Genomic DNA, 21,815 nt, shown 5'->3' on the forward strand with positions numbered 1-21,815 from the left:
GATACTGTGAGTGTCCCTGCTTTAGTAGAGTGGTTGGACTGGATGATCTCCAGAATTGCCTTCCAACTCCCACCCATGCTGTGATTCTGTGATATTACCAGGAACAGATTATGGCTACAGAGAGTCACAAACAAGTGCAGGATGAGCATATGAGCCAGCAGCATTGTGCAGAGGTGGTTCAGGCCACCAGCATTCTGGCTTCAATCAGTAAGAGTGTGCCAAGCAGAATCAGGGCAAGGATTGTCCCAGTGTAATAAACACTGGTGAGGCCACACCTTGAGTTCTGTTTTGTGCCCTCACTCCAAGAAGGACGTTGAGGGGCTGGAATGGGTCCAGAGAAGGGCAGTGAAGCTGGTGAAGCATCTGGAGAACAGGTCTGGAGAGGAGCAGCTCAGGGAACTGAAACTGTTCAGCCTGGAGAAAAAAAAGGCTGAAGGAAGGTCTTCTGGCTCTCTACAAATCCCTGAAAGGAACTTGGAGCTAGCTGGGGATTGGTTTCTTCTCCCAAGGAACAAGTGACAAGACAAGAGGAAATGGCCTCGGATTGCTCCAGGGGAGGTTCAAGTGGGTCATAAGAAGAAACTTCTTTCCTGGCAGGGTTATCAAAGACTGAAACAAGCTTCCCATGGAGGTGGTCGAATGCTTATCTCTGGAGGAGTTTCAAAACCACAGAGATGTGGTGTTGAGTGACACTGTTTAGTTCCAGGCTTGGTAGAGTTAGAGAATGGTTGAACTCAATGATCGTGGATGCCTTTCCTAACCAAAGTGATTCTGTGATTTAATGATTAACGTAATGATTAGGACAAGGATAAGGGTATGATGGGGATAAAGGTAGGGCTAGAGATACAGCTAAGCATAGGGTAAGGATAGGAATAGGGATAAGGATGGGAGTGAGAATAGGGAGAAGTTAAGATAGAGTTAAGGGTAGAGATGGAGGTTAAGGGTAAAGGTAAGGGCTAAAGATTTAAGAGAGTGGTATGAGCAAGGATAGGGATAAGGTTAAATATAGGAGTTAGGCTAGGGATAGGGCAAAGCACAGGGCTAAGGATAGGGGCAGAGATAAAGCAAAGCAGCCTCATTAACAAAGCTTGTTCAGTACTGTATGTAAGTGTTGAACTTGAGATTTATATTCACGAACTGCAGTTTGTCAGTGGGACTGCAGATGGGCTGGGAAGCAGCTCCCAGCAAACACAGCCTGCAAACCGCCCTTCTTTCAGAGAGCTGAGCATCATCCGGATGGGGTAAGCCTAAATAACGATTCCCGTGCAGCTGAGCACCGCAGCGGCCAGGCGGCTCGCAGCTGCACGGCAAGCCCCGGCACGGTATATAAGGCCACTCCCCGGTGAGCGGCTGCGTCCCCGCTCTGCGCCGGCGCAGTCTCCGCGGCGCCTGCGCGTCTGCTCCGCGCGTCTCTCTCGGCGGTCTGGCCATGGCGGCCGGGGAGGTGGCGACGGCGGAGTCTGTCGAGCAATTCCAGCAGCTGCTGCAGCAGAAGGACAGGTAGGGCTGGGCACCGGTGGGGATGAGGACCGAGGGTGGTAGGATGCGGCTGTCGAGCACGGAGGGAACGGGACCTGCCGCCGGGGAGACCCCGCGCTGGGGGTGGCCTGAGCCGGCCTTCCCCGGGAGGGCGCCGGCTTCCCGGCGAGGGGCGGCGGCGGGGATGGGTGGGATGAACGTGCTGTTGGATTTGCCCCCGTCTCCCCTCGGACGTGGCTCCGGAATCCCTTCTCGCTTTGGGCCCAGCTCCGTGGGAGTCCTGTGCCGAGGCCGCGCTCTGCCCTTGGGCTGAATGGAGCCTTCGCGGGGCAGTGAAAAACGCACACAGGCCGGAGGAAGGCTTCGGGTTTACCGCTTAGCACGTTGTTTTTTACGCAGCAGTTTCCGTAGGTACAGCTTATGGGGCTCTAGGGCTGCTCAGGCATTCGGACTAAGAGGTTGAAGCTGGAAGCCTGCAGTAGGCCCTTCATGTGCAGCGCCAAAGCTGCAGCGGGACCTGATGTAGGGGACAGGGATCATAAATGGGCAGATCGGCAGAAAACCAGTGTGAGCCAGAGCTTTCAGGCAGCTTAAGAGGTTTCCTTTTCTCCTGTCCACTCTAGTCTTAACAAAACAAATGGCTCCTCTACAACTTTTTGAATGAAACCCGCAGCATTAGATGGTTTATTGAGAAGTTGTCTGTCTCTAGTGTAACAGGGCTGGTTTGTCAGAAACTTGCTTTCCTGCCTTGCGAAGGAGTAAGTAACAAGGCTGCTTTGGGAACCATCTTGGACCGTTGGTTCTTTGTAGCCACTGGTCAGTGGCAATGGTAGGGCCAGCAGGACCAGGGGAGCGATTGCCACAGAATCACAGCATTAACCAGGTTGTAAAAGACATCGAGTCCAACCTATCGCCTAACCCTTCTGATGAACTAAACCATGGCTCTAAGTACCTCATCCAGTCTCCTCTTAAATACCTTCAGGGATAGTGACCCCACCACCTCCCCAGGCAGCCATTCCAGTGCCAGTCAGTCTTTCCCTGAAGAGCTTCCTAACTTCCAGCCTCAACCTGCCCTGGCACTTGAGAGCTTGAGACTCTGTCCTCTGCTTCTGTCACTGGGTGCTTGGGAGAAGAGACCAACCCCTGACTGGCTACAACCTCCCTTCAGGTAGTTGTAGAGAGTCTCCCCTGAGCCTCCTCTTCTCCAGGCTGAGCACCCCCAGCTCCCTCAGCCTCTCCTCACAGGGCTGTGCTCCAGCCCCCTCACCAGCCTTGGTGCCCCTTTTGGGACATGTCCAAGCACCTCAACATCTTTCTTAAATTGAGGAGCCCAGAACTGGACACAGTACTCCAGGTGTGGCCTGACCAGGCAGAACGACTTCCCTGGTCCTGCTGGTCACACTATTGCTGATACAGGCCAGGATGCCAGTGGCCTTCTTGGCCACTTGAGCACAATGCTGGCTCACGTTCAGTCAGCAATTTACCAGTACCCCCAGGTCCCTCTCTGCCTGACTGCTCTCAAGCCACTCTGTGCTGGCCACACCTTGACTACTAGATTCAGTTTTGGACCCCTCATTCCAAGAAGGACACTCGGGTCCAGAGAAGGGCAGTGAAGCTGGTGAGGGGTCTGGAGAAAGAAAAAAATGGACTTCTTGTTTGTCCACAGAAAATGAGTGATACTCTCTTTGTTTTTATTCTGCTACTAAAGTTTAACAATACTTATACTAAAGAAAGTCAGTGGGCCTGCAGCTTTTCCTCCAAATTGTGAAATATACAATAATACAGGCTGAGAAACTTTGGGACTTGCCTTAAGCTTTTTGCTGCAAATTCTCCTTTGGAGATAATAGGAAGAGGTTTAGAAATACCTTGGTTGAATTTCAGGAAAGGTTTTAGAATCAGTGTTGTGCTTTATTTTGCTGATGATTTTCTTCATTTCTTAATGTTTTAAACTACTCTTGCTATTTTTTCAAGTGCTTAGATTCATAGAACCATAGAATGATTTGTGTTGGAAGGGACCCTAGAGATCATCTAGTTCTAGATCCCCTGCCATGGGCTGGGAAACCTTCCACTAGATCAGGTTGCTCAAGGCCTCATCCAGCCTGGCCTTGAACACCTCCAGGTGTCACGATACCACAAGTGTGGTCTAAATGTAACCTTAAAAGTTGTTCTCTGAATTAATTTGGTGGTAAACTCCTCCTCAAGCACTTGGTCCAAGTTAAAGTGTGTTCTTCATGAAGAATTTCTAACTGTATGTTGCAGTTCACTGAGTCCATTCAGTGTCCTTGTCAAAGCTGTGGTAGGTCTAAGTGGAAGACCAGATATTAGGAAGAAATTACTTGCAGTGAGAGTAGTGAGACACAGGGACAGGTTGCCCAGGCAGGTTGTGGATGCCTCTTTCATGGAGGTGTACAAGGCCAGGCTGGGTGAGGCCTTGAGCAACCTGATCTAGTGGAAGGTTTCCCAGCCCATGGCAGGGGATCTAGAACTAGATGATCTCTAGGGTCCCTTCCAACCCTGGCACTAGATGATTTTTAAGATCTCTTTCAACTCAAATCATTCTGTAAATCTGTGAAGCTATTTTCATCATAAAACTTAATTAAAACAAGCATTTTTTAATTCATCCTTGATCCATTTTTAACAGTTTGAGGTCTTAATGGTGTCAGTAAAGTGTAGGTTAAGATTTACGCTGGAGGAGTCTCCCAGTGGTGTTTCAGTGAAGGATGTGATGGGAAACCAATCCTGGAGCAAAACTCTTGCTTAGTCTTTTTCAGCACTTGGTCTGAGCTGCTGCTTTTTCACATTAAAATGTTCTGTTTGTTGGGACTGTATCTTCTCATACATAAAAATGACTTTTCCCTCATGTCCCAGCCCACTCAATTGTTTTCACCTTACTTTGTGGCAAAACCATTTTGGTTATAATAGGATGTGAAGGGCTTACCACCACTGGATCCAAAGTCTTAATTAAAATGTGTCACTCTGAGTGTCTTGAGTTTTTCAGAGAGTTCATATCAAGTCCTGTTGGTAGTAGTAAGTCAACTTTTAGGAGGATTTAACTGCTGCTATCAGTTCTGAGCATTGAAATCAGTCCTGGGTAGCCTCACAGCTCTTGGGATTGAAGGCTGAATTTGGTTATCTAAGAGATCTTTCCCAGCTGCAATGATTCTATCAATCATAGAATCACAGACTGGTTTGGAAGGCACCTTGCAATGTCAGCTAGTCCACCTCCCTGCTGTCAGCAGGGACATCTGCAAGTAGAGGAGCTTGCTCAGAGCCCCAAACCTGACATGCAGTGGTTGCAGGGATGGGGCATCTCCCACCTCTCTGGGCAACTTGGCCCAGGCTCTCAGCACCCTCAGGGTCTTCCTTCTCTCCAGTCTGAATTTCCCTTTTTGAGTTTCAAACCATCACTCTTTGTCCTGTTGCAAGAGGCTCTGCTCAAATGTTTGTCCCCAGCTTTCCAATTGTCCTCTTTAAATCTTGAAAGGCACTCAGAAGATGTCACTGGAGAGTTTTCTTTGTTATTTATAATTAGAGGTGATTTTGGGATCATTGCTGGTGGCGACTCGCATCCAAGAATGTTGGAAGGATGAGAGATGACAGCCGTGGAGAAGTTGTCTTGAGCCATTCTTGAGCTCAGGTCTAAATTTGCAAGTCTGGCGCTCACAGAAGAAGAGATTTGCTTTGTCATTCCTTCCTGCTTAATTTTAGTTTTTTATTTTATTTTACCAGTCTATAAACTTTGTGACTGTTGATGTCAGAGTCAGTTTGCTTAAGCTCATGAGAAACACCTCATGGTACCTAATTTGTCAGGATTTCCATTCACAGATATGACTTGTCATCTCAAATGCTCAGTGTGATCCCTACCAAACATTCAAGGACATTCATGTGCAGTGATCCTTTACTCTCAAACTACAGGATGATATTTTCATTCATGTTTCTTTGTCTTAAAAGTGCTGGTTGGGTTTGGAGTGTTCTTTGAAAAAGCTTTAAGTCCTTCTCTTTGGAGGTTCTCAGGTTTACTTTTTTTCTCAGGAGGGTGTTACAGGTGGTGAGGGGGTTTTTGTGTGTTTGGGTTTGGTTGGTTTGTGTTTCGTTGTGGACATTTTTGGCACAGCAACTCAAGCTTCTTTATTGCTTGATGCCGTTTCAGTAGTAAATGCTGTTACTCTTCTCTTTTTGAATAGGTCACTTGCAGTTGTGCACTTCTGGGCACCATGGGCTCCTCAGTGTGCTCAAATGAATGAGGTTATGGCAGCACTGGCAAAGGAGCACACCCAGGTTTCATTTGTGAAGGTGAGTCAGAATCCCAGCTTGGTTTGGGTAGGAAGGGACCTTTAAAAGTGATCTAGTCCAACCCCTGTGTACTCAGCAGGACCATCTGCCACCAGAGTAGGTTGCTTAGAACTCCAGACAACCTGATCTGGAGTGATTGCGGCAATGGCATCTCCCACCTCTCTGGTCAACCCGGGCCAGGCTCTCAGCACCCTCAGGATCTTAAGTATGAATCTCCCTCTCTGAGTTCAAGCCATCACTCCTTGTCCTGTCACAGTAGTCCCTCTCAAAAGTCTGTCCCCAGCTTTCTGATTGGTCCTTTTAAGCACTGCAAGGCCACCAGAATGTCTTCTTGGAGTTTCCTCCAGGTTGACCAACTCCAACTCTCTCAGGCATGTCCCCATCACAGGGTCTCTAGTCCTCCCATCATTGCTGTGGCCCTTCTCTTGAACTGCTCCAACAGTCCCATGTCTGTGCTCTGCTGAGGAGTGCAGAGCTGACCCCAGTGCTGCACATGGGGCCTCAGCAGAGCAGAGGGGCAAAATCCCCTCGCTTGACCTGCTGGCCACAATTTTTTGTGGACTAAGAACTTGTAAAGTTTTTTCTTCTGTGCTCTGGATTGTAGGTTTCTGTTTGAAACACTTAGATCTGTTGCCACATTTTTTAACCTTTAACTTTGCAGTTACAAAGTTGGTCTAAAACCACCTTGCACTAGGTCTTGTTTGGAGGGATTGTGAATACCCTCTTGCTGGAGGTGTTCAAGGGACAGGACCTTGAGCAGTGTGGTCTAGTGGAAGGTGTCTCTTCCCATGGCAGGGAGGTTGAAACTAGATGATCTTTAAGGTCACTTCTGACCCAAACCCTTCTGTGATTCTTTCACTCAGTAAATTTTTGGCCTATGGCGTGAAAACCACACACATGAGTTTATAAAATGATGTATTTTCTTAGCAAATTCTCCCACTGTATAATTTCAAAGTATGCATTTGAATGCAGAATAAAATGAGAAGCAATAATCTGGTCAAGCTTACCCCACAGTACTTGCAGGAGTTAAAATGTAGTGGCCCATCAATAGTTTATTGAAGAAACACTCCTTTCTTCCCCTCATAATTTGCAGAAGGCTGCAAATGTCACTCATGATGTACTGCCCCTTGAAATTAGTCAATAGAGCAAACAGCAAGAATTGCTGTGGGCAGAAAATAAGCACTGTAATCATGACATAACTGGGGTCAGTGATTTATGGATTTCAATATAGTGGGAGCTGCATATGATTGAAAATTTACTAGGTCACTAGTGCACCAAAAAAAAAATATATAAAAAAATATTTTTATTCTCAGCCTCAGGGCATCTTTTGAAATGTGCAACAAAATAAAAACCTCTGAACCTGTTTTGACACCGTGGAGGTTGGGGTGGATGAGATGCCAACCCAGCGAGGCTCATTTAAATGCAAATGGATCCCAAACTTCTGCTTCAAATCCTTTTCAAATGGAGGGGGGAAAAAAATAAAAGTCCTGCAGAACATTCTAGAGAGGATTGACATCCTGCAGTTGAACTTGAAAGAAGATTATGAAAATCATCTCTGGGGAATTCAGGGGTTTATTTTCTGGTTTGTGGGGTTTTTTTTGTTTGTTTTTATTTTAATCTGAGTATTTTTGGTTTTATTTTCTGTCTTGTTATTTAGCTGGAAGCTGAAGCTGTGCCTGAAGTATCTGAAAAATATGAAATTACTTCTGTTCCAACATTCTTATTCTTTAAGGTAAGAGAAAATGGATTTAAGACAAAATTGATTCCGCTAGGACTCTTAATATGTATATTTCTTTAATACTACTCCCTTAAGAACTTCCTCAGTGGAGAAATGCATATGTATCTGCTTTAAATCTATCCAGTGTAACACAGAAAAAGTAGATAGAAGTGCTGCTTACACTTTAAATCTGATCTTTCAGAGCTTCTTTTACTACTTTATGGTTCTTACATAGTTCGTATTTTGACTGCCACACCTCATAATCAGTGATTTATAGAATGGTTTGGGTTGGAAGGGACCTTAAAGATCATCTACTTCCAACCATCCTGTTATGGGCAGGGGCAGCTTCCACTAGACCAGATTGCTCAAGGCCACATCCAGCCTGGCCTTCAACACCTCTGTGGAGGGGACGTCCACAACCTCTCTGGGCAACTTGTTCCAGTGTCTCAAAAATAATTCAGTGATACTTCTTTGTTCTGCAACATGGCTAAAATCCAAGGAAATAATCTCTCATCATGAGGGAGAAGTCTGGGTCATGTTTGCCTGTGCTAAGCAGAATAGTGTTGATTTTAATTATTAATTTCTTCTTTTTAATAAATTTTGTGGTGTTAGCAGTAGCCAGCCAACAGTTGTGGCCTGAAAATGTGCCAGGGGAGTACTCCAGGTGTGGCCTTACTAGGGTAGAGTAGAAGGCGAGAAGAACCTTCCTCAGTCTGCTGGTCACATTTCCATTGGCCTTCTCATGAGGAGTGGCTGACGCACCTGTGGTTATTTGTCAGCAGAAGAGGAGGCTGAGGGGTTGCTCTACAACTCCCTGAAAGGAGGCTGGAGTCAGCTAGGGATTGGCTGCTTCTCCCTAGTAACAGGTGATAGAATGACAGGAAATGGCTGGAAATTGTGCCAGGAGAGGTTTAGGTTGAATGTGATGAACAATTTCTTTCCTGCAGGAGTGGTCAGACATCGGAACAGGGTGCCCAGGAAGGTGGTACAGTCACCACCCTTGGAGGTGTTGAAAAATCATGTGGACATTGCACTTGGGGACATGGCTTAATGGCCATGGTGGTGTTGGGATAAACTTGATTTTAGAGGGATTTTCCAGCTGAAAAAAAAATCTGTGATTCTGCGAGTGATGTGAGCCTTGGAACTAAAGGCTGTCTGAAAGATCAATACCCTAATCCAGCCTGCATCTGAAAATCTATACTTTATATGGCGACTCTACTATATTTTTATTACAGTACAAAGCCTGAATTTAATCCTTTAACACAAACCTGTCTTTTGACTCCCATAGAATTCTCAGAAAGTTGACAGATTAGATGGTGCACATGCCCCAGAGCTGACCAAGAAAGTGCAGCGCCTTGCGTCCAGCAGCTCCATCTCTGTTGGCTCCAATGAGACTGCTAAAGAAGATCTCAACGTGCGTCTGAAGAAGCTCATCAATGCTGCCCCGTGCATGCTGTTTATGAAAGGGTCTCCAAAAGAACCTCGCTGTGGTAAGAATTTCCTCAAGTTTTCATTCAGTTTTAGGCACCTCACTCCAGAAAGGGCACTGAGGTGCTGGAGCATGTCCACGGAAGAGTAACAAAGCTGATGAAAGGCCTGGCAAACAGGTAAGGAACAGCTGAGGGACCTGGGGTTGTTAAACTTGGAGAAGAGGAAGCTGGGGGAACACCTCCTTGCTCTTTACAAGTCCCTAAAAGGAGCCAGGTGAGGCTTGGTGTCTTCTCCCAAGGAACAAGTGACAGAAGAAGAGGAGATGGCCTCAAGTTGTGCCAGGGAAGGTTTAGTTTAGACACGAGGAACAGTTTCTTCCTCAAGGGTTGTGTGAACCGTGGTGCAGAAAAAGGTTTGTGCCCTGAGCTGTGTGATTACTACCAATTCTGTCTAGGTGCTATGTATGGATTTGTTTGGACTGTGGTAAAACTGATTTGCCAGAGTCACAGAATCATTCTGGTTGAAAAAAGATCTCGTAAGATCAAGTTCATCCTTTCTCTCACTCTATCAAGTCTGGTGCTAAACCAGAGGGACACCTCAGTACCACATTTTGAAACACCTCCAGGGATGGTGATTCAACCACCTCCCTGGGGAGCATCTTCCAATCTTTGAGAACCCTTTCAGTCAAGAAGCTTCTTCTGATACCTGACTTAAACCTCTCCTGATGTAACTTGAGGCCATTTCCTCTCATTGTGTCATTTCTTCCTTGGGAGAAGAGCCCAACCCCTGCCTGGCTTCAACTTCCTTTCAGAGTGTTGTAGAAAACCAGAAGGTCTCCCCTCAGCCTCCTTTTCTCTAAGCTGAACAACTCATGTTTCATCAGCTGCTCTTCATCAGACCTGTTCTCCAAACTCTTCACCAGCTTTGTTGCCCTTCTCTGGATCTGCTTCAGCACCTCAATGTCATTCTTGAAGTGAGTGGCCGAAAACTGAACTCAAGATTCAAGGTGTGGCCTCACCAGTCCCCATACAGGAGGGCAATCCCTGCCCTAGTCCCGCTGGCCACACCATTTCTGATCCAAGCAAGGTTGCTGGTGGCCTTCTTGGCCACCTGGGCACACTTCTGTTCATTAACAGTGTTTTTATTGGCGTAGAATCTGCAGTGGCATTTATGGCCATCTAGATAACCACTGAAACCCTTCCGTTAGCAGTTTAATTATTCCTTGTCATGCCTGTATGGCATTTCCTCAGAAATTCAGCCTAAATCTTTTGTTCTAAAATCAGACCTTTTCTGGCACTTCATCCCTAAACAGAACACTTCCAGCCTGCTGCCATAACCCTTCAGAACCAAACCCCATCAATCAATCTTTCTGCTTTGCATGTCATTGCCTACAGCTAAAATAAAGCTGGGGTTTTTCTCCCCACCCCCTCCCTAGCTCCTTCTAGTAGAAGTGAGTTAATATGGAATCACCATCAGCAATCAGCCTGTAGCTGTTTACTAATGAACTCCCAGATGTCTGAAGGATTTCAGAATCTCTGTTTGACTTCAGGCTGTACATGAACTTAACACTTCAGCTCTGGAAAGAAAAGCAGCTTAGATGCCGTACATACAAATGCTATTTCCTACCTCCATAAACTGTAGATCATGGGAACTGCATTAAAAAATGTCCATATTTTAGAAAACTTAAGTGGTAGGTTTGCAAGGTGAAATCAGAAGGTTATTCTTCCTTAGAACTTGGAGTCTTCTACCCATTTAAAGCTTATTTATATTCTTTTATTTCTTTATTAAAGCCTTTAAGCCCTGCCTCTCCTTTTTAGTATTTTGGCAGCCCCTCTCCTGGAGGGATTTCAAAGCTGTGTAGATGTGGTGCTGAGTGCCATGGTTTAGTGATGATCTGGCAGTGCTAGGTTTATGATTGGACTTGATGATCTGAAAGGTCTCTTTGAAGGCTCTAGATTCTGTAATTTGGCTAGAGGTTGTCATTTTTCTGCACACCATTTGATGGAGTTCTTTAAGGCAACAAATGAGATTGCAAGGGAATTTGAATCCAAACCAGAATGCATTGGCAAAGATCATAGACTCAACCAGGTTGGAATCATCATCCTATTGGAAAAGGTTTCCCAGGAAGGAGGTGGAATCACCATCCCTGGAGGTGTTCTTGAAATGTGGATGTGGCACTTTGAGATGTGGGTTAATAGCTGCAGTGGTGTTGGGTTGATGGTTGGACTCAGTGGTCTTAGAGGCTGTTTCAACTGAAGCGATTCTATGATTCTGTGATTCTATATCAGTGATCTCAGTGAAGGGATTGAATGCTCCCTCAGTAAGTATGCAGGTGACACCACACTGGGCAGGATATTGACCTTGAAAGTAGGAAGGGACACCAGAGCTGTTTGAAACTCATTATCTAGAGGAATTAATAAGTTTTAAAACGAATAAGGTTTAGTGGAGCCATGGGACGGCATTGTTCAAAACTACATGGAATTCCTCTTTGTGTTCACAGGTTTCAGCAAGCAGATGGTGGAGATCCTGAACAAACATGGTGTTTCTTTTAGCAGTTTTGATATCTTTTCTGATGAAGAAGTTCGTCAAGGGCTGAAAACATACTCTAATTGGCCAACCTACCCACAGTTGTACGTAGCTGGAGAGCTCATAGGTGGACTTGATATCGTCAAGGTTAGGAATGGTGAAACTCTTCTTCTTGTTGGTTGTCAGAGGGGTTCTTTCCTTTCCTTCAACATCTCTCTTCTCAATCTCCCTAGGAACTTGAGGCATCTGGAGAACTGGACACAGTCTGTCCCAAGGCACAGAAGTTGGAGGACAGGTGTGATGTGTTCTGTCACTGTATTATTGGTGCCTGGTTTGGAGTTCTCCTGTATGACTGTATAGGTGGGATCTCCTGGATAAATTCCTCTTCTTTGACTTGGCCACACCAGCTGGAGAGCTTGTAGGCAGACTTGATATTCTAAAGGCATTGATATTTGTCCTGGGGTGTGGCCACCAAGTCAAGGGAGGTTCTCCTTCCCTTTTACTCTGTCCTAGTGAGGTGACATCAGGAGTACTGGGTCTAGTTCAAGAAAAAGAGAGTCTGAGCATTGAGTCCAAGCCTCAGTGTTGTCCCATACCCTTCAGCTTTTGCTGAGCATTGAGAAATTCTCCTCTCAGGTTGCTCTTCCGCAGGCTAAACAGTCCCAGGTCTCAGCCCTTCCTTCTCACAGACATGTTCCAGGCTTTTCAGCATCTTGGAAGCCTCCCCTGGACTCTTGAACAACAGTTCAAGAGCTGTTTCTTTTGAACTGGGGAGCCCAGAACTGGACCACATATTCTAGTTGTGGTCTCACTGGGGCAGAGCAGAGATGGAGAACTTGCTGTGGTCTGCTGGCTGCACTCTTCATCATGCACACCAAAATGCCATTTGCCTTCTTGGCCATGAGGCTGGCTTAGGGGCAGCTTGCTGTCTGCCAGCACTCTCAGGTCCTTCTCCAAGCAGCTGCTTTCCAGCACATTAACCTCTGATCTATACTGATGTACCTTGCACTTTTGCATTTGGTTTTCCCATTGAAAGAAAGTTCAAGGTAATAACCAAGCTGGTCTGTGTGTTTGTTTTTCATGTAGGCTTAAAAACTTGATCAACAAAGCTCCTGTGATGCTTTTCATGAAGGGAAGCAAACAGGTAAGAGAAAATTGCAGGATATAGTGTATTTAAACTTTTTAAAACAGTGTGAATTACCTTTTCCCCCTTTGCTGAAGTGAAAACTGGCAGTTTTTTGGCTGTTTATTTGGTGTTTCTGCAAGCTGTGGGGAAGCAGATCCTGTTTTACCTTACAAATAAACATTGTTCAAATGTTTTACTTTAAAACCAGGGAATTTGCTGCTCTACAAGTGATGTCTGTCACTTGAGCTATGATTCAGGAAGGATTGGAAGATCTGTGCACATTCTTTTGGTCTCAGTTATTAATTATCTTTGCAGATACTAGATTTTCATCTGATATTCTGAGTGTCTACCCCTGATCTTACCTTTTCTGAGGTCTGTGCTTTGGCTGTTGCCCAAAATTTGTCAGCATAATTTCTCCTCTGCTGCCCTTTTGAATTTATCTTGACATTGTTATGCTTCCACAACTGCAATTTAAAAAAGATACTAGATGGTTTTAAGACTACAGTATATTTCCATATGCCATTGGGCAGGAGAATTGATGTCCAGGAGGAGGCTCTACACAGGGATCTGGCCAGGCTGGATCAGTGGACTGAGGCCAGTGGGATAAGGTTCAAGAAGGCAAGGCTCTGGGTTCTGCATTTGGGTCACAGCCCCAGGCTTGAGGTAGAGTGGCTGGAAACTGCCTTGTGGAAAAGGACCTAGGGGTGTTGATCAACAGCAGTTGGAAGTTAATCTCTTATGTGTCCAGGGGGTCAAGAAAGCCCCCAGCAATCCTGGCTTGGATCAGCAGTAGTGTGGTCAGCAGGACCAGGGCAGGGTGAGGCCACACCTTGAGTATTGGGTTCCATTTTGAACGCCTCTCTCAAAGAATGGCGTTCAGGGTCTGGAGCAGGTCCAGAGAGGGGCAGTGAAGCTGGTGAGGGTTCTGGAGAACAGGTGAGAGGAGCAGCTGAGGGAACTGGGGCTCTTCAGCCTGGAGACAAGGAGGCTGATGGGAGACTTTATGGCTTTCTATAAGTCTCTGAAAGGAGATTGGAGCCAGATGGGAGTTGGTCTGGTCTCCCGTGGAGCAAGTGACAGGACAAGAGGAAGTGGCCTTAAGTTGCCCCAAGGAAGGTTGCAGTTGGACAAGAGAAGTAATTTCTTCATGGAAGGGATTGTCAAGGCCTGGCCTAGACTGCCCAGGGTAGTGGTGACATCTCCATCCCTGGAGGGGTTTCAAAGCTGTGTAGATGTGGTGCTGAGTGACATGGGTTAGCAAGGAAATTTGTAGTGTTAGTTTAATGTTGGACTTGATAATGTGGAAGGTCTCTTCCAACCAAACCAATTCAGTCTCTAAATGATTCACTTTTTTTCCTCCCTTGCATGGAATGGGCCCTGCCTGCTGTCTTTGAGCTGCACTTAATAATCTTGCTCACTACAACAGTGACTGAAGACAGACAAGTGCTAGCCTTTAAGATTCAAATAACAAGAAATTACTGTAAAGCAAAGGTCACTCTTTGTAGTGGGTACTTGAAGTCATTAGGGGGTCAGTGATTCTTTTCTACACAGCAACAAGCTCCAGTTCTTCCTGTCCAAATGACTTGAATGGCACCCAGCTGGGACTCCTCACTGGGGTGGCCTGGCCTAACTGTGAACTGAGATCTTCGTATGACTCATCTCATTGTGTTATCTGTTCCCTGAGCTTGCTGTCTTTATTGAAACCAGATATTTTTAAGGTGTTACAGGCTGTTTAGGAAGCTCTTTCACAGCTGCTGGGTTTTATGCTAACTCAGTGAAATAGTGGCAACTGCCTGAGGTCTTCTAGATGTACACTTTTAGCTCCTTTAAAACCTGTCTTGCCTACAGAAAACAGGAGTTTGGTCAAGTTGCTTAATGTATTTTGAGTTTAAGCGAAATCACCAATAGGAAGGAATAGCCTGGATTAAATCAGTGTCTCGGAGTGGTTGGTTTTTGCAATCTCAAACTCAGTGTCTTGGCACTGGCAGGGACACCTCCCACTAGACCAGGCTGTGCAAGGCCTCCTCAGATTGCTCAATCATCTTGCACCACAGCTGAGGGAAATGTTTAATACTCTTGATGTTCTCATTTATTTCAGCAGGGCACAAAAAAACTGAGACAATCAGTACTGTTCAAAGCTCAAAAAGTATAAAGAAGACTGAAAAAAAGGATTCTTAGCAGATTTTCTTACCCAGTAAGGTCTTCACTAGCAGTAACTTGGTAATAACTTGAGTGTAGCTCAAGGGCTTTGAGATTTTGTGGATTAAATATAGCAGATAGATATTAACAGACATCTGTTTTGCATTCTAGATGGCAAAGTGTGGATTCAGCAAGCAAATTCTAGAGATCCTGAATAACACTGGGTATGTAAGTGGGGCTTTATTGCTTTTGGGAAGCCAGTTGTTCTTGGAAAAATCCATTTTCATAGATACCTATAATAGTTTGGGTTGGAAGGGACCTAAAAGGTCATCTAGTTCCAACCCTCTGCCATCGGCAGGGGCACCTTGCTCTAGGCTAGGTTATTCAAGGCCTCATCCAGCCTGGCCTTGAACACCTCCAGGGAGTGGGCATTCTGAGGAAAAAGACTTGGGGGTGTTGATTGATGAGAAGCTCACCATGAGCCAGCAGTGCACTCATAGAGCACAGAAGGCAAATTGTTACCTGGGCTACATCAAGAGGAGTGTGGCCAGCAGGGCGAGAGAGGGGATTCTTCCCCTTTACTCTGGTGAGAATACTGCATCCAGTTCTGGTGTTGCCATCATAAGAAGGACAAAGAGCTGTTGGAGCAAGTCCAGAGGAGGGCTACAGGAATGATCCAAGGGCTAGAGCACCTCTTCCATGAGGACAGGCTGAGGGACCTGGCACTCTTCAGCCTGGAGAAGAGAAGACTGGGGCAATTTTACAGCTGCCTTCCAGTACCTGACGGGAGCTACAGGAAGACTGTAGAGACTTTTGTCTAGTGCTAGGACAAGGGGGAATGGCTTTACACAGAGTTTAAACAGGTTTAGGCTTTGGAAGAAGTTCTTCAGTATGAAAGTGGTGGGACTCTGGAGCAGGTTGCCCAGGGAAGCTGTGGATGCTTCCTTTCTGGAGGTGTCCAAGGCCAGGTTGAATAAGGCCTTGAACAACGAAATCTAGTTGAGAGGCATCCCTGCCCATGGCAGGTGGGTTGTAGTGGATGATCTCTGAGGCCCCTTCCAACCTAAACCATTCTTACAGTGGTTCTATGACACACAACCTCCCTGGGCAACCTCTTTCAGTTTCCTGCCTCTATTTTATAAATGGAGAGTTTGGGAAGTATTAATGGAAGGCTTCCCCAGACATAATTTTCATTTTTATACAGTACTGTAAAGTGTAAACAGCTCCTCCACTCATTTGATGTCAAGTCAAAGGTGATTTGTCAGTTGTTACACTGCTTTAGCACTGCTTCAGAGTGTCTTGCTCTGAGGAGTTGATTCCAACCCTGGAGCTTTTCTTTCTTTGCTGTGATTGTTGGCATGAAAGAAATCCTGATCCTGATAAGCAGCTTGTCTTGGAGAGGTCCCTCTTGATCTTGTTCCTTAATCTTGGACCCTCTTATGTTGTCTAGCCTCAGTTTTCTTCTTCAAAGGAATTCATGTACTGAGGGAGATTCCAATCATCTTCCTTTGAATTAAACTCCTGTTCTGGTTGTACTGCTGGTTAGAGGTTAAGCAGTTGTCTTGATAATCTGATGTTAGAATGGGCTTTTTGAGGTAATACATCAATATCCAACTCGGAGACAAGTAGCAAGGACTCAAATCATCATTCCTTGTGGCTGACTCCAATCCACCTGCAGGAAAATACTTACCTGTTGGCTGTTGAAAAGTGACAGCTCTCACAGTATACAAGGATGTGTGATCCTAGTTCTGGAAGCCCTCTGCTCTGAGCGCATGCTGGGGAAGTTGGGGTTGTTGAATCTGGAGAAGAGAAGGAGAGACCTTATGGTGGCCTTTCAGTACTAAAGGGGCTGATCAAACAGCTGGGAACCTGTTGTGGCAGTACTATGGGTGATAGTTTGTACTAAAAGAGGGAGTTTCAGACTGGAGAGAAGGAAGACATGTTTGAGGGTTACAGATGCTCCATCCCTGGAACCTCTGCAGGTCAGGCTGTCTGAGGCTCTGAACAACTTGTTCTAGTTGCAGATGTCTCTGCTGACTGCAGGGAGGGGTTGGACTGGTTGAGCTTTAAAATGCAGACCAAAACTCATACAAGAATTAACCAGCAATGCACCCAGGCACTCAGTTGTGTTCTTACACAGCTTGTACATGAAGATAGTGAAATACTTGCAGGGTGATACAAACCTCCAGAGTATGTGTGTGTGTATGTCCACCCTTTATTTTTTTTTAAGCTAATACTGAATTACTTCAAAAACCTTTTGGCCAGTTAAAACCTGTGCTACACAGCTTATTTTTTTTAGTGCTAATGCTGTCATCTGTGTCTTTAGAAAGAATTGCCCTTGCAAGTAGACTTTTATTTTACGTTACAGCAAATTCACTCTGACATCAGATGTTGACTTGGCTGACATAAGGTGTTGACTTTTTAACTCTCATTGCCTGTTACTTCCGAGCAATTTGGCAGCCAGCTTGCAGAAATACCCATTTTTCCAACCAAAACTATTTGATGTTTCAGGATCTATTTTTTTTAGAGTCCATTGCCAAACTTCACAGCAGATGATGATGTTTCATTTTTCTTTTCTAGTGTTGATTATGAGACATTTGACATACTGGAAGATGAAGAGGTAATTAAGCTTCTCAATGATTGATTTCATCATTGCTTTTACTCAAGTTGGAAGCTGACACTGGAGTTTATTTTTTGTAGGTGAGGCAAGGATTAAAGACCTTCTCAAACTGGCCAACGTATCCTCAGTTGTATGTGAAAGGTGAACTTGTTGGAGGGCTGGATATTGTGAAGGTAAGACTGGGAGGGTCTTTTTTGAGATGTAAAGCAACCATTTGTTTGAACTGGGATTTTTTTTTATCCACAACACACAGACATTCTTGAGTAGTGACCTTAAAGACATAGAATCATTACAGTTGGAAAGGATTGCTAGCATTGAGTCCAGCCATCAAGCCGACACCACGATGGATGCTAAACTCTGTCCCTCAGCACTGCGTCTCTGTGGCTTTGAAGCTCCTCCAGGGATGGTGAATCCAGGCTCCCTGGGCAGCCTATTTCAAAGCCTGACCACTCTCTCAGTGGAGAAATTTTTCCTAATGACTTGGTTTTACTGTGATTTCCTGTGATGTCATTAGTGGTAGTCCACAGGGCTTAGTACCGAGGTCAGATCTCTACTATCTTTATTGGTGATCTGGACAAGGGGATCAAGGCACCTTCAGTGAGCTTGCAGATGATGCTAAGATGGGGGGCAGTGTTAATCTGCTGGAGGGTAGGAGGCACCTGGACAGACTGGGCCAATGGACTGGGGCCAGTGGGATGAGGTTCAGCAAGGCCCAGTGCAGGGTCACAACAATGCTCCAGGCTGGAGAGGCTGAAAACTGCCTTGTGGAAAAAGACCTGGACGTGCTGGTTGACAGTGTCCAAAGATGAGAACATTGTGTGCCCAGGTGGCCAAGAAGGCCACCAGCATCCTGGCCTGTGTTCAGGAATTGTGTGGCCAGCAAGGCCAGAGCAGGGATTGCCCCTCTGTACCTAGGCACTGGTGAAGCCATGCCTTGAATCCTGGGTTCAGTTTAGACTCCTCACTCTAGGGAGGACATTGAAATGCTGGAGTGTATTCAGAGAAGGGCAGCAAAGCTGTCGAAGGGTCTGGAGCACAGGTCTGATGAAGAGCAGCTGGAGTTGTTCAGCCTGGAGAAAAGGAGGCTGAGGGGAGACCTCCTGTCTCTCCACAAGTCCCTGAAAGAAGTTTGGACTGAGGTAGACGTTGGTCTCTTATTCTTAGGAGAAAGTCACAGGACAAGAGGAAATGACCTTAAGTTGCACCCCGGGAGGTTTAGATTGGGTATTGGAAGAAACTTCTGGACTGAAAGGGTTACCAAAAACTGGAACAAGCTGCCTAGGGACAGGGTTGAGTCCCCACCCCTGGAGGTGTTGGAAAGTAGGGTGGACAGATGTGGTGCGAAGGGACATAGTTTAGCACCAGACTTGTTAGAATTAGAGAATGGTTGGATTCTCTGATCTTGGAGGTCTTTGCCAACCAGCAGAAATTGATGATTGTTTCTCTTCTATGTTGCTGTTCTGTTTGTGGCCCTTCCATGTTTCTGTCATCTCAGCATGCAGTTGAAAGAAGCTCTCGGACTCCTAATGTTCTCACGTGCACAGATTTAGCAGTGAAATATGTGTTCTGGCCATCACTCAGTTACTGTTTCTGTACAGACCATTTTTACCCTCTGGCTGCATTTTTACAGGTTTCTGTTCCTAGTTTTACTCCTGACATTGCTTTTTTTCCAAGTAATGTGGACAAGACGCTTCTTTTCCCAGCAAACAGCCTCATTCCTGGAAGGAAGTAAAGGTTTATTGTAGTTGTTTGAGCAGACCCTGAAGCCACAACAACAGCTCTTGCATCTCTTACCGTGGCTTTTGATTTCTGTAACAGAGCAGGCACAGTGTTCTAAACCCCAAATCCTCCTGAGCCCGTTCTTGTCTCAGTGGTTTATAGCCAATTCCTCTGATACTGCGACTCCAGGGAAGCTACAATCAATAAATCTCATTTAGTTCTAAAAATACTTGAATTCTACAGAGGAATTTGATTTATTTAACAAGCATGGGGATTGTTTTGGTGATCAGGGAGTGTGGTCTTGGACATTGTAGAGATGCTGCAAGAGAATTCTCTCCCTGGTATTTAAATGCTTGCATTGTTGGAGTGTCTTCAGTTTACACTGATTCTATGGGCAGATGGTTGGACTTCTCTTCACTTCTTTCCATATTGACTTCCAACCTGGGTGTTAGGAGGAAGTTGTTGCCAGAGAGAGTGATTGGCATTGGAATGGGCTGCCCAGGGATGGTGACTCCACCACCTCCCTGGAGGTGTTCAAGAAAAGCCTGGATGAGGCACTTAGTGCCATGGTCTAGATGACTGGATAGGGCTGGGTGATGGGTTGGCCTGGATGATCTTGGAGATCTCTTCCAATCTGGTTGATTCTATGATTCTGTGATCTTAAAGGTCTTTCCCAGCCTTTTATGAGTCTATGAATGTTGTCACTACTTCAAAATGCATTTCTGACTACAGTATAATATGTAATAAACTTGAGACGGTTTCTTCTGACATGTGAGAATATAGGCACCATCGGACCATCTTTTCCTGGTATTATTTGGGTCCTTAGTAAGTTAACAGACTGGTTGATGGTCAAGATCAACGACCTAACAGAATAGATGGCTCTGTGGTGGAAAACAAACTCTTCATGAAGAATATTCCTAGAGGACAGAAAACCACCACCACTCCCTCAGTTATTTCTGTGTCCTGCCTAAAACAGGCAAATCTCATAGTCCCGGCAACAAGGTGGGGGTTGGAAGTGACCTCTAGAGATTATCCAGTCCAACCTCCCTGAGAGTCACCCACAGCAGGTGGCCCAGGATTACAGTGGCCAGGTGAGTTTGGAGTCTCTCCAGGGAAGGAGACTCCACAATTTGTCCAGGCGGCCTGCTCTAAGACTCCAGCACCCTAAGAGCAAAGAATTTGCTCCTCATCTTCAAGTGGAACCTCCTGGGTTCCAGTTTGTGCTGATTGCCCCTTGGGCTGGTCTTGGGCACCACTGACAAGAATCTTGATCCTCCAAAGGTCCTTTAGCATCCTCTTTCAGTTTGCTCTTCTCCAGTTTCAACAGCCCCAGGTCTCTCAAGCCTATATTCCTCACAGAGATGCTCCGGGGCCCTCAGCATCCTTGTAGCCTTTACTGGACTCTATCCAGTAATTCCAGTAACTACTGTCTCTTGAACAGGAGAGCCCAGAAATGGACCCAGTGCTCCAGGTGTGGTCTCAGTAAGGCAGAACAGAAGGAGAGGAGAACTTTCCTTGACCTGCTGGCCACACACTTATTGATATACCCCAAGAAACCATTTGCCTTGGCTGGCTTCTTGTGAACTTGTCTACCAGCATTGCCAGGTCCTTCTCCATGGACCTGCTTTCTAGCAGGTCACCCCTCATCCATCCTGGTGCAGGGGGTTGTGCCTCCCCAGGTACAGGACTCTCTACTTGCCCTGGTTGAACTCGACGAGGTTCCTCTCAGCCCAACTCCCCCACCTGGCAGTCTTCTCTCGTTTAGAACTCTTAACAAATCTTTGACTGTCTTGTTTATTTTAATGTGTAGTAGTAATAAAGTCTATGGATGGATGCTCACTGTTTCCTGTTGTGGGAGATGTTGTTTTGCGTGCACCTAGAATACCTTTTGAATTTGATCTAGGAGGGATTGGATACATAAGCTGACAACCTTTTTTTTTGGAAGGTGAAGACTTGCACTGATGGAATTTCCAATTGTAATAACCAGATACAACATAGAATTGAATTACCTAGTGAGCTTCAGTGTCTTGGTCAAGGAGGACCTCTAGTGGGTCTTTTCATAGTGCAGCCTGTAATAGCCAGGCAATCGTTTCCTCATCTTTAGTCTGTCCTCCTTGAAATCATCTTACTAGCATCATCACAGAATCTGCTTGGGGAATAATTGCTGTGTTTCTTCACAGGAACTAAAGGAGACTGGTGAACTGCTGCCTGTTCTGAAGGGAGAAAATTAACAGAGGAGGACAGCAATGGGAACCAAAGTACTTGGAACAATTTATTCATTTCTAGGTGATATTGGAGCAATATTTAACTGTGAAGGGTGGAGTTAGCCTTGTGGAACCCAACAAGAGTCAGCTACATTGGCTTGTGTCCAGTGCTACCTATGAAAATGTGTTTCCACTGAAGAGGCAAACATGTCAAGGTCATTAAATTAAAATACAATGCTCAAGAACTCTGTGAGTTAAAATGGTATTTCTGTGAAGGAAACCAGACTCTGGAAGCCAGCACTTTCAGAAGTGGTTTGAGAAACACTTTAATCCATCCTGCCACCGTTTGGGTTCAGGGTGTTTGTGGAATGCCCACCCCACCCCTCCAGATGCTGTTTGTGACAACCAGAGCACCATCCTTCAGCAGTTTAATCACATCTGAATTCCAGTGCTGGTGACGGTAAAATGCTTTCAATAATGGTGTCTGTCTTCACAGAATTTGTGCTGCTGTGGGGTGCTGGGACACTCCTGCAGCTCCATGATCTGGGAGTCTCAGACTGT

At 45.7% G+C, this 21,815-nt stretch overlaps 1 protein-coding gene across 1 annotated transcript; it reads left to right on the forward strand.

Moving 5' to 3' along the window:
• The first annotated feature begins 1,383 nt into the window (after nt 1-1,383).
• Nucleotides 1,384-21,499, forward strand: GLRX3 (glutaredoxin 3). The gene is made up of 11 exons (XM_064145325.1): nt 1,384-1,500; nt 5,664-5,772; nt 7,430-7,504; nt 8,778-8,979; nt 11,421-11,593; nt 11,680-11,741; nt 12,533-12,590; nt 14,883-14,935; nt 17,292-17,331; nt 17,412-17,504; nt 21,231-21,499. Exons 1-11 carry the CDS (start codon nt 1,430-1,432, stop codon nt 21,279-21,281), a joined length of 987 nt encoding a protein of 328 aa, XP_064001395.1. The 5' UTR covers nt 1,384-1,429; the 3' UTR covers nt 21,282-21,499.
• Nucleotides 21,500-21,815: the final 316 nt, after the last annotated feature.

The sequence above is a fragment of the Pogoniulus pusillus genome, chromosome 6 (genome assembly GCF_015220805.1).
Source record: "Pogoniulus pusillus isolate bPogPus1 chromosome 6, bPogPus1.pri, whole genome shotgun sequence".
NCBI classification, from domain to species: domain Eukaryota; kingdom Metazoa; phylum Chordata; class Aves; order Piciformes; family Lybiidae; genus Pogoniulus; species Pogoniulus pusillus.